General features: G+C 48.8%; 1 protein-coding gene across 1 annotated transcript in view; it reads left to right on the top strand.

Moving 5' to 3' along the window:
• Positions 1–6646: 6646 nt before the first annotated feature.
• The window catches only part of DMRT1 (doublesex and mab-3 related transcription factor 1), a 129556-nt gene continuing 119545 nt past the window's right edge, over positions 6647–16657 (top strand). Inside the window, exons 1-2 of the mRNA XM_056106937.1 lie at positions 6647–7042; positions 11535–11721. Of these exons, the coding sequence (XP_055962912.1) occupies positions 6647–7042; positions 11535–11721 (583 nt within the window). The remainder of the gene's footprint in view (positions 7043–11534; positions 11722–16657) is intronic.

Genomic DNA, 16657 nt, shown 5'->3' with positions numbered 1-16657 from the left:
CGGAAAATGGGTAGGAAGTGTCTTATGAATGTGGAAATCTTAACAATAACACATAGATTACAGTGCCTCTGTTACTATTCCGAGCGCTTTCTAATTTAGTATTCCCAATAATTTTCTACATTAGGCATTTTAATTACTCTCTTTCTGGATGAAGAGACTGAGCGGTTAAGAAACTGGCCTAAGGTCCCACGGCTGGGATTTCAAAATTTGGGTGTTGAATGATGGTCCTCGATCGCCCCCCTCATAAAACAACATCGTGCTTTTGCTTTATTAGGGAAAGCAGCACCTGCTAAGTATTTTTAAAAATAAGATAATAAGCAAAGTATAAGGAGACTGTCATCCCAAATGCTATTACGCAGGGAAAATTAAATAACTTAGTCCAGTAGTTATAAATGCGCGTTAGTCCGTGTTTCAGAGATGAAGCTACACGGTACAAAAGGTTTTTGGTCTTTTCATTGGAATTTTTAACAGCTTCATAAAGTATGATTCACATCTTTAAAATTCTCATTTTAGGGACTGGAGAGATAGCACAGCGGGTAGGGCGTATGCCTTGCACACAGCCAACCTGGGTTCGATTCCCAGCATCCCATAGGGTCCTCTGAGCACTGCCAGGAGTATCTCCTGAGTGCAGAGCCAGGAGTAACCCCTGTGCATCGCCGGGTGTGACCCCCCCCCAAAAAAAGAATATATATCCAGAGCTGAAGAGAGAGAGTACAATGAGAAGGCTCTTTCCCTGCACTCAGCTGACCTGGGTTCGATCCAAGCCCCGCCAGGAGTGCTCCCTGAACACAGAGCGAGGAGTAAGCTCTGAGCACTGCCAGTTGTGACCCAGACCCCTCGTCCCCAAAGAATATAAATCCGTCTTGAAGGAAAGAATGCTTGGAGTCATATATGTTTCAATGTAGAAAGAAGGTGAGACTTGTCATTTCATGGTGTATTAAGATTGGTAAACTCAGAATGGGAGACTAACACCCAAGAAGAGTAGAGGTAAGTACCAGAAGGATCAGTTCACAGTTTACGAGCTGGCCTCACATGCTGGGGGAAAAGGCAGCTCAGATAGAGAAGGGACCACCAAGTAAAGGGTGCCAGGAGAACCCGCTCGGGGTGGGAGATGCGGGCTGAAAGTCGACTTATAGACCAAACATGATGGCCACTTAATACTTCTATTGCAAACCAGAGCACCCAAAGAGAGAGAGAGAAAGCAAAAGAGGGAATGCCCTGCCACAGAGCCACAGAGGCAGGGTGGGATGGGGGGATGGGGGGTGGGAGGGATGCTGGGACCCGTGGGGGTGGAGGATGGGCACTGGTGGAGGGATGGGCACTCGATCATTGTATGACTGAAACGCAAGCATGAAAGTTTGTAAGCCTGTAACTGTCCCTCACGGTGATTCACTAATAATTTTAAAAAAAAAGATTAGCAAACTAAGATACTTTCAGACATAACTTAGGTGTTTCCTGCCTTAGAATGGAATCCTTTTTAGCTTACTTTGGAATATACAAGAAAGTGTATTTTGTGAAGCAAAGTTTAATTAAAAAATTATAGACTATTAAAAAAATAAAATAAAATTTATACTGCACGGTAGCCCTGTCCTCCCGTTGTTCATCGATTTGGGCACCAGTAACATCTCCACCGTGAGACTAGTTACTGTTTTCGGCATATTGAATATGCCACAAGGAGCTTGCCAGGCTCTGCTGTGCGGGCGCGGTGCTCTCAGCAGCTTGCCGGGCTCTCCGAGAGGGATAGAGGAATCGAACCCGGGTCGGCAGCGTGCAAGGCAAATGCCCCACCTGCTGTGCTATTGCTCCAGCCCCAAATTTATGCTATTCTTCTTTATTTTTTTCTATATATTGTCCACATTATATACTACATAGATGATATATTTAATCATGTAAATTATGTTTGAATGCCAGTGAGAATTTTTGTGTATAAATTTAGTAATATTCAGTAATTATAAAAGTTAACGTTTATCATTGAAATTTAAATCTAGGCATTCATGATATTTTGTCTTCTTAATTTGAAATGCGAATTTTATAAAAACTCAGATATAAAAAAATTTGTAGTTTTCTTTGAACTAAAAATATCTGTTATAGATGTTAAAAAAATTCTCATTTTAGCAAACACATAATGACAGTAAATTTGTGATTTTGTCCCGTTTCCATAATTTAGTCATAGCTTATTGCATCACTCCAAAATATTTTTTTTTTTTTTTGCTTTTTGGGTCACACCCGGCGATGCTCAGGGGTTACTCCTGGCTCATGCACTCAGGAATTCCTCCTGGCGGTGCTCGGGGGACCACATGGGATGCTGGGAATCGAACCTGTGTCGGCCATGTTGGCTGCATGCAAGGCAAACGCCCTACCCGCTGTGCTATTGCTCCAGTCCCTCCAAAATATTTTTGATACCCATTTATGCCCTCACAACCACCCCTGAAAGCTGCTATTCCATTTTCTGTGTCTATTGTTGTACTTAATCTGACATTTCGCATAAAGAGACTTATATAATATGTGGTATTTTGAATGTGCCTTCTTGGACTTAGTATAATGGTTTCATGGTTTGCCTTTTAAAAAAAAAACATTTTAATGCCCATATAAGGATGTAGAGTATGTACAAATAAAATCAATTAGTTTCTTCCTCCTGAGGGGTTATTTATTTATTTATTTATTTTGCTTTTTGGGTCACACCCGGCAATGCACCGGGGTTATTCCTGGTTCACGCACTCAGTTATTACTCCTGGCGGTGCTCAGGGGACCCTATGGGATGCTGGGAATCGAACCCGGGTCGGCCGCGTGCAAGGCAAACGCCCTACGCGCTGTGCTATCACTCCAGCCCTGGTTTGCCTTTTTTTTTTTTTTAACTACACCTGGTGCTACTGGGGTCTACTTCTGGCTTAGTGATTGGGAGTTACTACTGAAGGTGTTTGGGGGACCCTACAGTGACAAGAATCGAACCCAGAGCATGCAAGACAAGTCCTCGACCACTGAGCCCACATCCCTGACCCTCAAGGTTTATTCTTGCTTCGTAGGCTTCTTTGTGCCTGGGTGCTAGGGATTGGACCCAGGTCGGCTGCATGCATGGTGAGCATCCTACTTGCTGCAGTGTCTCTCCGGGCCTCCCTCTGCTGCTTTTCTTAGGACCCCCAAGTGGTGCTCAGGAGGCCCAGAAGTCTCACCCATGACTCTTGTCCAGTCGGCTGGCATTTCGATGCGAGGACGCCAAGCTGCTCTGGCACTGTGGTGCTCGGCATACCTGGCCACACTGGCTGGCAGTGCCGGGGGCCTCCAGGACTGCACCCAGCAATGCTGGGGGGAAACATATGATGCGGGGAACTGAGCTGACCTAACCATTGGCACTGTCTCCCTGTCCCTATTTGATCCTTCTTGCTGGTTGCATAATATTTCATTGTAAGGGCATATAACTTGAAAAAGATTCTTTCAAGCATTAAAGAACATTTCTATATATTTTTTTCAATGAAATAACAGTGCTTTGGATAGTCATGTAAAAATTTCTCTGTGCACACATTTTTTTCACGTTTCTGGGATAGACACCTACATTAAGTTACATGGTTCCAAAAATTTTGTGCCACTTGACATTTCCACCAGCAATATATGAGAATTCTAGTTTCTCCACATTCTAGTCACTACTTGCTGCTATCTTTTATAGTGCCCCAGTGGATGTGACTACTTGTGGCTGCTTTTTTTTTGGCTTTTTGGGTCACACTCGGTGATGCACAGGGGTTACTCCTGGCTCTGCACTCAGGAGTTACTCCAGGCGGTGCTCAGGGGACTCTATGGGATGCTGGGAATCGAACCCGGGCCGGCCGCGTGCCAGGCAAACGCCCTACTCGCTGTGCTATCGCTCCAGTCCCATTGTGGCTGTTTTTATTTGCATTTCCCTCATGAGACTTATCAAGGATCCTTCTACATGCTTCCTAGACTTTGGAATATTTTCTTTGATTCAATATCTACTCATAGCCTTCGTTCAACTTTTCAGTTTTGAGCATGTATCTTTTCATAATCAAAATACAAAACTTTTAATAAATATATGCCGGATTTCTGGTACAGGCTCCTTATCAAATACACGATTTACAAATATAATTTCAATATATTGTTTATTTTTTTCATTTCCCATCGGATGGGTAATATGTTGACTTCTTAATGCCTCGTTACCATACTTAGGGACCAGGAAAGGATCTCTTCTGTTTCGTTCCTGCTGTCTTTAGAAATACAAATATAGTTTTGAACGCAGATAAAGTCCAATTCAGCTTGTTTTCTTTGACCACCTCTGTTTTGGGTGTTGTATCTAAGAAGTCTTTGCTTAACCCTGACTGTTTTAGATTCAATTCCCTGCAGAGGAACGGGGAGGACAATGTCGTTCCAAGTCATCAAATACACATCCAAGGACCCCAGAAATTAGAACCTGAGTACTCATGCGAATGAAAAGCAACGAGAGGAGGAGGAGGGGGAGGAGGAGGAGGAAGATGTCCAGGCTGGAAAACTGCTGGTGAAAATTTCCTACCCACGTTCATTGTACTGCCAGGAGAAGCGACCCTGAGCCCAGACTAGTATAGTCCAGTTTTTATTTCCTCCAAAGGAACCCAGGTTGGATCCCTGGCACCCCACGTGGTTCCTCAAGCAATGCCAAGAGTGACCCCTAAGGTCAGAGCAAGAGTAAGCCCTGAGCACTGCTGGGTGTGACCTCCCAACAAAGGAGTAGAAGACTAATGCTTTGGGTTGCTTTTTTTTTTTTTTGCTCTGTGTGTGTGTGTGTGTGTGTGTGTGTGTGTGTGTGTGTGTGTTACTGGTGGACTATGCACTCAGGGACTGTATAGGGGGACCGTATGGGGTGCCGGAGATTGAATGAACCTGGTGTAATGAAAGCATCTTTACTTGTTGTACCATCATTCCTCTGTCTGTCTTTGGTCTTGAACTTCCGCTTTTCGGATAGAAAACAACATTAGTGGGTGCAGGCTCCGAGGACCTGCCCTTTCAGAAAGCATCTGATGGTCAGTGGAGGCTGGAGTGAGTGCATTGTAACTTGAGGGAACTGGGGGAGCATGAGTGGGGCCAACCTTATCCGCGGAATATTCTAGAAGACTATCAGACACGGAATCCATAGAGATTTATTTAGAAGGACAAGTTTTAGAGGGACAGGCCTGGGTGTGTAGGAAGAACTAAAGGATGGACAGGCTTCAGAAGTGAATGCGTTAAGGGCAGCGAGAGGAGACGAACGTTGCTGCCGAGAGGTTGGAGGAGGATGCAAAATTGGACATCTGGGGAGGTTTGATTATTATTATTATTATTTGTTTTTTCCTTTTTGGGTCACACCTGGCGTTGCACAGGGGTTCCTCCTGGCTCATGCACTCAGGAATTCCTCCTGGCAGTGCTGGGGGTGGGGGGAACCCTATGGGATGCTGGGAATCGAACCCGGGTCAACGATTGCAAGGCAAACGCCCTGCCCGCTGTGCTATCTCTCAATCACTCCAGCCCCCAGAACTTTTTCTCCCCATGAGGCCAACTTCTCTTCAGCCCTGCAGGCAGGTGAAACTCCGCCTTTTAAAGCACAGAAACAACAACACTCCCCAAAAGTGTCTACGGAGGGGGGTGGTCCTACTGATTGATAGAGACATTTATCAAAATGCACTGAAGATCTGTCCGTTTTATTGCATGGGATCAAACCTCCCTCCCCAGGGGCTGCAGCCCTCCAACTCGGGGTGGGGGGGTGGGATAGGGGGGGGGGTTCTTCTCCAAGTCCGGCGAGAACTCACTTGGGTGCAAAAAAAAAAATAAAGCCGTTGGCTTTGTTCAATACCTGTAGAACGGAAGGTGGAAAAATGACTTCGGGGGGGGGGTCGGATGGGGCGGGGGAGGAGCGACCACCACGGGGGGTCCGCGCGCCCTGGGAGCCGCAGCCGGCAGGACCCGGTGCACAAATCCTCCTCGTTCTTGACCTGGGGCGCTCAGGGCGCATTTCCCCCACCCCGGGTGCAGCATCCACGGGCGTGCCCCTCCCCCACCCCCACCCCCAGCGCTCGGGAAGAGGACGGGGTGCTGCTCGCTGGGACGCGTGCACGGGTCTTGCAAGCCAGCCGGGCGGGCCGTCTTTGCAGCCGCTGCAAATGTTGCAGCGGCTGCAAATGTTGCAGCGGCTGCAAATGTTGCAGCCGGCTGCAAATGTTGCAGCCGGCTGTGCTGTGGAGCACAGAGTGGAGGCTCTAAGTTGGGGGCTGGGGGGGCTGGGGAGCTGGGGAGCTGGAGGAGGGGCGGGGCCGAGGTTGGCCCGCGCGCCGTCGTCTCGCGCCCAGGATGTCCCGGGAACCTTCCCCTGCAAAGTATCCAACCGAGTCCCCGAGGAGCGCGTGTGCGCGCGCGCGCGCGCCAAAGGCACCGTCGCCCCCATCCCCCCCGCGCTCGGGGCGCACGGAGCGCGGCTCGACCTCCGCACTCGGGCTTCACCTCCGGCCGCCGAGCGCACGCCTTGGGCACCTCCTCCTCCTCCTCCTCCTCCTCCTCCTCCTCCTCCTCCTCCTCCTCTGCTCCTCCTGCTCCTGCTCCAGCTCCTGCTCCGGCTCCAGCTCCTGCTCCGGCTCCTGCCGGTCGTCGGAAGCCGCCGGGAGTCCGTCGGCGGCGCCTTCGGGGGCTTCGCACGATGCCCAACGACGACGCGTTCTCCAAGCCCGCGGCCCCGTCGGAGCCGCAGCACGCGCCGGGGGCGCCGCCGCAGGGCAAGTCCGGGGCCTTCGCCAAGGCGGCCGGGGCGCTGCTGGGCCCCCCGGGAGGAGGCGGCTCCGGCGGCTCCGGCGGCTCCGGCGGCTCGGGCTCCGGCTCCGGCTCCGGCTCGGTGCCGGGCCCCGGCGGCGCGGCGGGCCTGGGCGCGGCGGCGGCGGCGGGCAAGAAGTCCCCGCGGCTGCCCAAGTGCGCGCGCTGCCGCAACCACGGCTACGCGTCGCCGCTCAAGGGCCACAAGCGCTTCTGCATGTGGCGCGACTGCCAGTGCAAGAAGTGCAACCTGATCGCCGAGAGGCAGCGCGTGATGGCCGCGCAGGTGAGCGCGGGGGGCGCCCCGCACCCTCCACCCCACCCTCCTCCGGGCTGCGAGGCGGTGCGCGGCGGGGCGGTGCGCGCGCGGGGCACCGGTGCGGCCAACTCCAGGGGGCTCCGGGCTCGGTGCGCCCGGGTGGCTGCGGCCCAGGGGCCGGGTGCGGGGCTGGGGGGCGGGGGGCGCGGGGCGCGGTGCGGGGCTGGGTGCGCGGGGCTGGGTACGGGACTCGGTGGCTGCAGCCGCGGGGCTCGGTGCGCGGTGGCTGCCGTCGCGGGGCTTGTTGCGGGCCTCGTTGCGGGGCTGGGTGCTGGGCAGGGTGCGGGGCTGGGTGCGGGGCAGGGTGCGGGGCAGGGTGCGGGACTGGGTGCGGGCCTCGGTGGCTGCAGCCGCGGGGCTGGTCCACGGCGACGACTCCCCAGCACGCGCCCGCGCCCGCGCGCAGACGGAGCCGGGAGTTGGACTTTGCGCTTTTTCTCTCTCTCTCTTTCTTTCTCTTTCTTTCTTTCTTTCTTTCTTTCTTTCTTTCTTTCTTTCTTTCTTTCTTTCTTTCTCTCTCTTTCCTCTCTCTCTTTTTCTTTCTCCCTCTTTTTCTCCTTCTCTCTCTCCCTCCCCATCCCTCCGCGCGCCCTTCCAGGCGGTCGGGTCCAGCGTTGCGCCCCCTCCCAGCCCCCCACCCCGGACCCCCGCACTCCGGAGTCTAGACGCGTCGGCCTGCGGGGCTTCGCTCTCGGGCTCCGTCCCGGCTTTTTTTTTTTTTTTTTTTGCTTTTTTTTGGCTTTTTTTTTTCCTTCCAGATTTTTTTTTCCCCCGTCGAGGGGGTCCGTGCGCGCGCGCGCCGCCGCCTCGGGGCGTCTCCGGGGCTCTGAGCTCTAGAGTTGCGGGATGGGGAGGGGGACGGGGGTCGTCGCCCCCGTCGGGGGTCCCGGGAATCGGCTCGGACCCTTTTCCCACCCCCGCCCCTCCCCCACTCCCAGCGGAGCTCCGCGCGCGGGGGAAGAAATCGGGCGGGCGCGTTTGGAACGGCGGCGGCGGCGGCGCGGGGCGGCGCGGGGCGGGGCCGGGTGGGCGGCGCGGGCGCCCCCAGCGCTTCTTCCCGCGCCCCCCGTCTCGGCCGTTTTGCACGTCGGCACCTTTGGGGTCTGCGCCCGGGGGTCTGTTCCACGAGTCACTTTGCAGGCGCTTCAAAAAAAAAAAAATCAAAAAAACACCCAAAAAAACCACTTTTTAAAATTTACTTTTATGTTTTTATACTTAAGCGCAGGGGATAAAATAATGCGCAGAGCTGAGGTTTTGGTCAGGTTCGTTTTTTTGGATTTTAGTTTAGGTTTTTTTTTTGCTTTTTTTTTTTAATTTTAAAGAACTCTAAACAGGGAGCGAATTTTTTTCTTTTTGCATTTTTTGCAGGTTGCTCCTGGGTCTGCAAAGAAGCTGCGTCAGCTCTTTATTTTTATTTATTTTTATTTTTATTTTTTTGCTTTTTGGGTCACACCCGGCGATGCTCAGGGGTTACTCCTGGCTCATGCACTCAGGAATTGCTCCTGGTGGTGCTCGGGGGACCATATGGGATGCTGGGAATCGAACCCGGGTCGGCCGCGTGCAAGGCAAACGTCCTCCCTGCTGTGCTATCTCTCCAGCCCCAAACAGGGAATAAATTTAACACCTCATCCGAAATAGTTGTTATCCTCAGTAGCCTAAAAGGATTTTTTTCCCCCCAAAGGAAAGCAGAACATAGGATATTGCAGCGTATAGTAAGGAGAAGACAGATTTTTTTTTTTCCTAGCTAAAAAGCTGTTCTGTCGTTTTAAGGCAGATGACTCCAGAACATTCCCGAGAGATGATTGATTAAAATTCGATCGGTGCCCCCCACTTCTGATTGGCATCTCTGAAGCTTTCTTCCGTTGGAAAATCATCGAGATAAGAACAGATTCTCGGATGCCTGTTCGATGAGCGTAGGATTTTTGTGTTTGAAGGATTCTCAGATTTTCTGAGAATTTTCTGGCTTTCGTAGGTCACAAGGAAAGTCATAAAAATGGATTTTTTTTAAAAACTTCTTTACAGATTTTTAGTATTTAGTGGACACGAATGAAACCGTAGTAGTAAAATGCACCCCTGTGAGTTTAATGAAAAAAAAAAAGGTTGATTGTCCATAAGTTGTTAATTGTCCAAATCTTGTTAATTGTCCACTAAAAAATTGTTAATTGTCCATTAAGAAAAATATTCTGAACATTTACTGCTCGACTTAAATGTTTAGTGCAGAGTAGGCGGGAAGTCTCCTCCAAATGCAGATTAAAATGCTCTTCAAGTCGGAGTGTTAATTTTGCATAAGTTTTTTGAGTAGGGTCACTCACTTTGATGAAGTCTGTCTTCTTCTCTGTTTGAAAGAAAAGCAAGGGAGTACGCCTATACCGTGCAACTCTCTTATTTTCTATCCGAGGAAGCTTGTGCGATATACTGGATTAATTTGAACAACCCACTGTAATAACCGTTTTTAAGTTACTCTAAAATAGATTCACGTCGTTTGCTAGGTGGAAGATTCCTCTTGATAGATAGGAGTAAATTTACTTCCACATCAGTCAGCTTTCTTCACCCCGACTAGTTTCCCTAACTAGTCTACAAATTGTGCGTGCGTTCCTGGTTTTACTGTTGGGTATGAGCTTTGCCTGTATGTGGGCCTCGGAAGTTCAGGTACTTCACTTTCTCATGTCATTCTCACCGGGTGTCAGTTTATTTTCTACTACTCTTTCCCAAACCTTTAACAATGTTTTTTTTTCTCCCTTTTCTTTTCTAAAGCAGATAAAAGGAAGAGGGAACTTGGAGAGTCTGGGTTTTTTTAAAAAATTTTTAATTAATTAATTAATTAATTAATTAATTTTTATTAGTGAAACACCATGAGGTACAGTTGTAGATTTACAATTTTTTGTGCTTGGGTTTGATTATACAATGATCAGATACCCATCCCTCCACCAGTGCCCATTTTCCACCACCATGGATAATATCCCCCCCATGGGTTTGTGTTTTTGGTTTTTTTTGTTTTGTTTTGGGGGGCAACAGTGCTCAGAGATCACTGTGTCTGGATGGAAGTCGGGTGGGCTTATGTACAAGGCAAAGCACCTCCCTGCTATCCTGTCCCTGCAGAAGGTCCTACCGTCCTCTACTTTCAACCTATTGTCCCATTACTTATTCATACACCCATTTCACCCCCAGAGAACAGGGCCCTGCCCTGACTAAACACCCCCCACCTTCTCCTCTTGATGCAAACTCTGTTCCCTTATTTCAGATTATTCTTTCTTTACACACACACACACACACACACACACACACACACACACACACACAGAGTCCTACCATTCCTCTTTAGGCCCTGTTTCCTCCTAGTCCACTTTATTCAGCCACTGATTAGCTGATGATTGATTTGGGCATGAACGCCACCTTACTTTTATTTTTCTTTTCCCCCAGAGTTTTATTTATTTATTTTTCTTCTGATATTTATTTATTGAACACTTCTGTCTGATGCTTAGGGCTTGCCTTGGGCTGTCCGGGAAGGCAGGAGGTCATACCCAGCAGTGTTCACTGTGAACACTATGATCCATGGCACTGCTCTGGCAACCACATGTGCTAACTGGGCGTTGGAACCAGTCAGCGGAATAGCTGCGGGGCGGGCACCTTAGTGTCCCTCTGGCCTGAACTTCTTGTGTCTGAAGCCATCGTGGTCTGAATCTCTCCTATGGGTTTGGCACATATCTGATGGCGTCTGTGGTTTGCCTCATTTACTTTAGAATTGAATTATTTTTTTATTTTTTATTATTTTTTTTTTGCTTTTTGGGTCACACCTGGTGATGCGCAGGGGTTCCTCCTGGCTCTGTACTCAGAAGTTACTCCTGGCGGTGCTCGGGGGACCATATGGGATGCTGGGAATCGAACCCGGGTCGGCCGCGTGCAAGGCAAACACCCTACCCGCTGTGCTATCGCTCCAGCCCTAGCATTGAATTATCTGCCTTCTGTTTCTCCTTTCAGACAGCGCTGACCTGAGGATCTGATCTAATCGGGCCGTTTCTTGCTCTAACTCCTAGTCCCAGTCCAGTGGCCTTTGTCCGTGCCACGCAGGCATAAGATTTCCCTCTTTCCTCTCCCTCTTTCCTCTCACGGTGGGTTCCCACCCTTCTGGTTGAACTCCCTCCACCCTGTCTAGATTTTTCTGAGCCTCTCCAGCCAGCCTTACTTTTCCTCCGATTTACTCTTTTGCTTCTTCACATCTTGGGGGGCATGCACGGTGGACCCAACTCCTGCTGCCAAAACCGTTTTTCCGTGTTGTCCATCGTTTTCCTGGGGCGCTTGCAAAAGCCAACGGGAGATTTGTCAGAGCTGCTCCCCAGAGCTTAGTTAGGACTCTGGGTGTCTGGGGGGGAGCCAGGGCGTCAGTGATCTGGGCTGAGTTGGCATAGTGATACCAGCAGGCTGAAGAATCACCCGCTGCCCTGTGTGTGCTTCCTTCCAGGTAGCTCTGAGAAGGCAACAAGCCCAGGAGGAGGAACTGGGGATCAGTCACCCCATCCCGCTGCCCAGCGCGGCTGAATTGCTGGTCAAGAGAGAGAACAACGGCAGTAACCCCTGCCTGATGACTGAGAGCAGCAGCTCCTCACAGCCGCCGCCGCCGCCCAGCACTCCCACCACTGCCGCCTCAGGTGAGGACCCTGGGCTGGGCTGGGCTGGGGGTCCCTCTGGGGCTGGCCCTGAGCGAACAAGCAAGCCCAACCGTCTGCCAGCTTCTGGGTTCCAACATAGATTCGTGCACTGGCGATGTTCTTAATTCTTCCTAAAAAAAAAAAAAACCTCCCCGTTGGCTTGCCTCAGGAAGATGTTGGCTATGAATTCTGGAATTTTAAGTCCCACGGCTTCCCGGTCCGGTGTTTAGCCGAGACTCAGACTCCTAGAAGGTCAGAAGAGTCAGTCACATTCCAGGGCTCGCCACTCCTCTGTTTCTCTTGTGTGAGTGGGGACTCTAAGTTCCTCAGAACTGCAAGTTCTTTTCTGGCAGCGACTGTGATCTGTTGGGGAAAATTGTCTGGAAAGACCAAATTCTAGGTATCAGATTTTGAATATGCATCGGGAAATGAGAGAGTGTTCTATTGCCTTAGAGGGTTTCTCCTGTACTAAGAGTGGCTTAGGGGGTATATACAACATATATATATATATATATATATACACACACACACACACACACAACCTATATATATACAACCTATATATATATACAACCTATACATATACAACCTATATATATACACAGCATATATATATATACAACCTATCTATCTATCTATCTATATATATATATGGGGGTATATACAACCTAATATATGTTTCATTTCAGTCTCAGCAACTGAAGTATTAATCCTGTATCACTTATGTGAAAATTGGGGTGTAGGAAGTTCAGTGACTGGCTATGTTTAACTGGGGGAAGGATCGGACGCCATCTGCCTTCTAAGCTTCAGGGCTTACTTAAATAATGCCCTTCCAAATTACCTTAAGAAACCTAGTGGATGGATGCCGCCAATCATGTGGCCGTTTAAATGGAAATGAATCACAATGGATTTAAATGGATGTAGGTAAATATGAAATATTCGGTCACCAATATAAAATGCTTCTATAAAATACCCATTTGTAGAAAAGAAAACGCGTACAAAATGTGTATATCCACAATGTACACCTGAAAAGGTATCGATGCTCTGAAATGCAAATCAAACTTACGGTGATCTATGTCCTCTGGCCTATTAAGATAGCTACTTACCAAAAAAAAAAAAACAGGAAGTAAGTATTGGTGAGGATGGAAAGAAATCAGAACTGTTGAATCCATTGGTGGGAATATAAAATGGTACATCTGCTGGTGCCCGCGTGAGCAAATTGATGAACAACGGGAGGACAGTGCTACCTCTGCTCTGAGGAAGAATTTGGGGTACGTTAAGAAATTCAGCGTTTTTATATTTTCCAGGGGCTGGAGTGATAGCACAGCAGGTAGGGCACTTACTTTGCACGCAGCCGACCCGGGCGGACCCTGGTTCGATTCCTCCCGCCCCTCTCGGAGAGCCCTGCAAGCTACCGAGAGTATCTCGCCCACACGGCAAAGCCTGGCAAGCTCCCCGTGACATACTCGATATGCCAGAAATCGTAACAACAAGTCTCACAATTTGTTGTGAGACGTTACTGGTGCCCGCTCGAGCAAATCGATGAACAACGGGAGGACAGTGATACAGTGATAAGTTTTCCAGAAATTTTACATCTGGGTGTGTAGACATCACTAAGATCGACATCAGTATCTCAGAAGATACACACCCTTGATAGAGCATTATTCCGAAGAGTAAAAATGTAGAAGTCACCCAGCTAATCACGGACCGTTGGATGGGTCAACAAAACGTGTTATACACACAGACGCACAAATTCTATAGCCTTTAAAAGGGGAGTATGACACATGCCACAATATAATAAAATGAGGAAAATAGGCTGTGTGAAATTAGAGTCACAAAAAGGCAATAATGTGTAATTCCAATTTAGAAAGTTTCTGAGTCAAAATTAGAAAAGCGAATGGTGGTTGTCAAGCGCTGGCACAGAGGAATGGAAATTACTCTTTTAAAGGGTCCAGTTTCAATGAAATGAGAATAAAATATGGAGACAGATGACAGCATTTTCTTTTCTCTCTATTTTTTTTTTTTGCTTTTTAGGTCACACCCGGCAATGCACAGGGGTTATTCCTGGCTCTGCACTCAGGAATTACTCCTGGCAGTGCTCAGGGGACCATATGGGATGCTGGGAATCGAACCAGGGTTGGCCGCTTGCAAGGCAAATGCCCTACCCACTGTGCTATCGCTCCAGCCCCGATGACAGCATTTTCAATGTATTGTCACTGAACTCTGCTGGTGTTAGTCATGCTTCAGTCATGTGTATTGTATATACACGAACATTGAAAAGAATTGAATGTTCAGATCGGTTTCACTTAACCCCGTTTCAAGGCGTGAGGGTATCTATTTCAAGGAGTATAGCTGAGGGGCTCTGAATTGAATGGTGCATTTCAGTTACTCAGAAAGTTCCATTTGACGGCACTGGTTTCAAGTGCTAGAACCTTAAAGACATTGAACAGGTCTGTGAAATTCACTTGGAAAAAAAATGAGTATTACATATGAAAACCATGGCTTACAAATGACAGAAATGTCTTGCTTGGGACCCAACCGCAGCAGTGCCTGGGGTCTGCTGGCTCAGTGCTTGCGCTGGGGTGGGGACACCATGTAGTCCTTGCGGAGGACAAACCTGATGCTTCCTCGTGCAAAGCATGTGCTTGAGAATGTTCAGCCTTCTCCTCGGTCCTACAGGATGTTTGTAGGGCCTGTTCCGGGTCCGTGAAACAGAGCCTTGCGGTGTCGGATCTGCTTGTCTAGGTTTTCATACTTGACACAGTTTGCTGGGCTTAACTCCTAGGTAAGGTCAGGGGCCTATTGATCAGCTGTGCCACTTTGAATCAGTCGCTTACAGTCTCTGAGCCTACTGTTCCTTCTCAGAAATGAGGAAAGTTTCTGTGCAGTTTGAAGATGTTGTGAATTTTGAATATTAAAAAGGAGAAAGTGGTCAGCAGGTTAGCATTGGAGTCTGCATTGCAGGCAGGTGTGTCTTTGGGTTACTGGGGACAAAGATTCTGTGACGGACAAAGAGTAGTGCTCTGAGTTGCTCATAAGATAGGTACTTATAAAAAATGGTTCCCAATTTCACTTTTTTTTTTTTGCTTTTTGGGTCACACCCAGCGATGCACAGGGGTTATTCCTGGCTCATGCACTCAGGAATTACTCCTGGCGGTGCTCGGGGGACCATATGGGATGCTGGGAATTGAACCTGGGTCAGCCACGTGCAAGGCAAACGCCCTCCCCGCTGTGCTATCGCTCCAGCCCCTCAAATTTCACTTTTTGTAGGAAGGACATTGCCTCTTAGAAATGGTTGTAAGCGGTTTCTAAAACTGAATGGTCAGGAATTCCGAAGACGGTTTTCCCTGGTGAACTTAGCTGGTGTGTTGAACTGCAGAGAGCATTTCGAGGGGAGTCATTAAATGGAGAGAGTAACTCATGTGTTGTTTACAGAGTTCTTAGAAGGAGGGAATTATCACTTGCATTTACAGGTACGGAGACTAGTGTTAGAAAATGTTAAGGAAATTGCCCCAGGATGAAGCTGAAACTGAAGTGGGACTTAACTCAGGCCTGCTAGTACTTTCCATTTCATCTGCCTGCAAAGATTGAGTGAGGGAATCTGTTGTCGTGTTCCTTGGAAGAAATGGGCTGTGGTTGACTGCTCGGAAGGGACTCAGGATTAGTGGGTAGAAGAACAACGTTCGGGGCAGAAGTCCCTGCCATTCTCCATTGGCACAGAAGGCAACAGCCGTTGTTCTTTGTGGTAAGATACACAGCAAAGACCCATGATGGATGAATGTCAGTGTAGGTGGTCAACTTCGGCCCGAGCTGTGTCCTGTGTTCACCTTAGGGAAGGGGAATTAGCATTTGATTGGACACTCCAAGAAGATGAAGCGTTGAGAAGAATTTCATGCTGGGTGGACTCAGGTTGGTAGACTTCTAGCAGGGTATTTCTGAGTGGGGAGAGAAGGAACGTTACATGAAGGAAAGCAGGGGAGCCAGAAAGTTGAGTGTCCGGTATTCATATTGCAAACCATGAAGCCCCCAAGTAGACAGTGTGGGGGAAATTGTCTGCCATAGAGGCAGGGAGGATACTGGGGACATTGGTGGTAGAAATGTGCACTGGTGGAGGGATGGGTGTTCGATCAGTGTGTGCCTGAAACTCAGACATGAAAGCTTTGTAACTATCTCATGGTGATTCAATAAAAAAAAAGAAAGTTGAGTGTCAAAAAGGATATGATATCAGACAGTCCCTTTGCCTTATAGCCTCGGTGATAGGCGCCGGTAGGCCTCAGTGTTATTTTGAGGTCTTGAACTCAGAAGGAATATGGAAGCCGTTGGTTGGTTGTGCTCAGGTGTGGCCTGGCAGGAATCCTTCTGGAGGCTTTGCTGCCCTGGGAAGATGAACCCTCAGGAGCCAGCTCCTTCCTGTGTTGCATTTGGGTGGTCACAACACTTCTTCAAAGCTCTTGAGTTTTTCACCATACAAGTGCCAGGAGTGAACCTGCAAGCCAAGTGCCCTGCCCACTGTACTATCTTTCCGGCCTCTGTAGCAATTTCTTGCCCTTCCAGAATCAGATGCTAGTGTTGGTGGTCAGCAAATAGTTTCTTCCTAGACCATTTTTGGTAGCACTCAACAAAAAATGAACATTTTTGGTTAAGAAATTATAACGAATGAATGAATAGCAACTTCAGCGTTGTTTCTGGTTTTACTACTTAAATTTTAGCATACAGTATATATTTTAATTTCAGTGTTTAGCAAAACAAACAAACACACACTGTCCTCCGGTTGTTCATCAATTTGCTCAAGCGGGCCCAGTAACGTCTCCATTGTAAGACTTCTTGTTACTGTGTTTGGCATATTGAATACTCTCGGTAGCTTGCCAGGCTCTCCGAGAGGGGCGGAGGAATCGAACCCGGCTCGGCTGGGCTGGCTGCGTGCAAGGCAAACGCC

The sequence above is a fragment of the Sorex fumeus genome, unplaced genomic scaffold (genome assembly GCF_029834395.1).
Source record: "Sorex fumeus unplaced genomic scaffold, SorFum_2.1 ptg000149l, whole genome shotgun sequence".
NCBI lineage: Eukaryota > Metazoa > Chordata > Mammalia > Eulipotyphla > Soricidae > Sorex > Sorex fumeus.
Note: the sequence above shows the minus strand (reverse complement) of the source record. Positions and strands in the feature narration are given on the sequence as shown.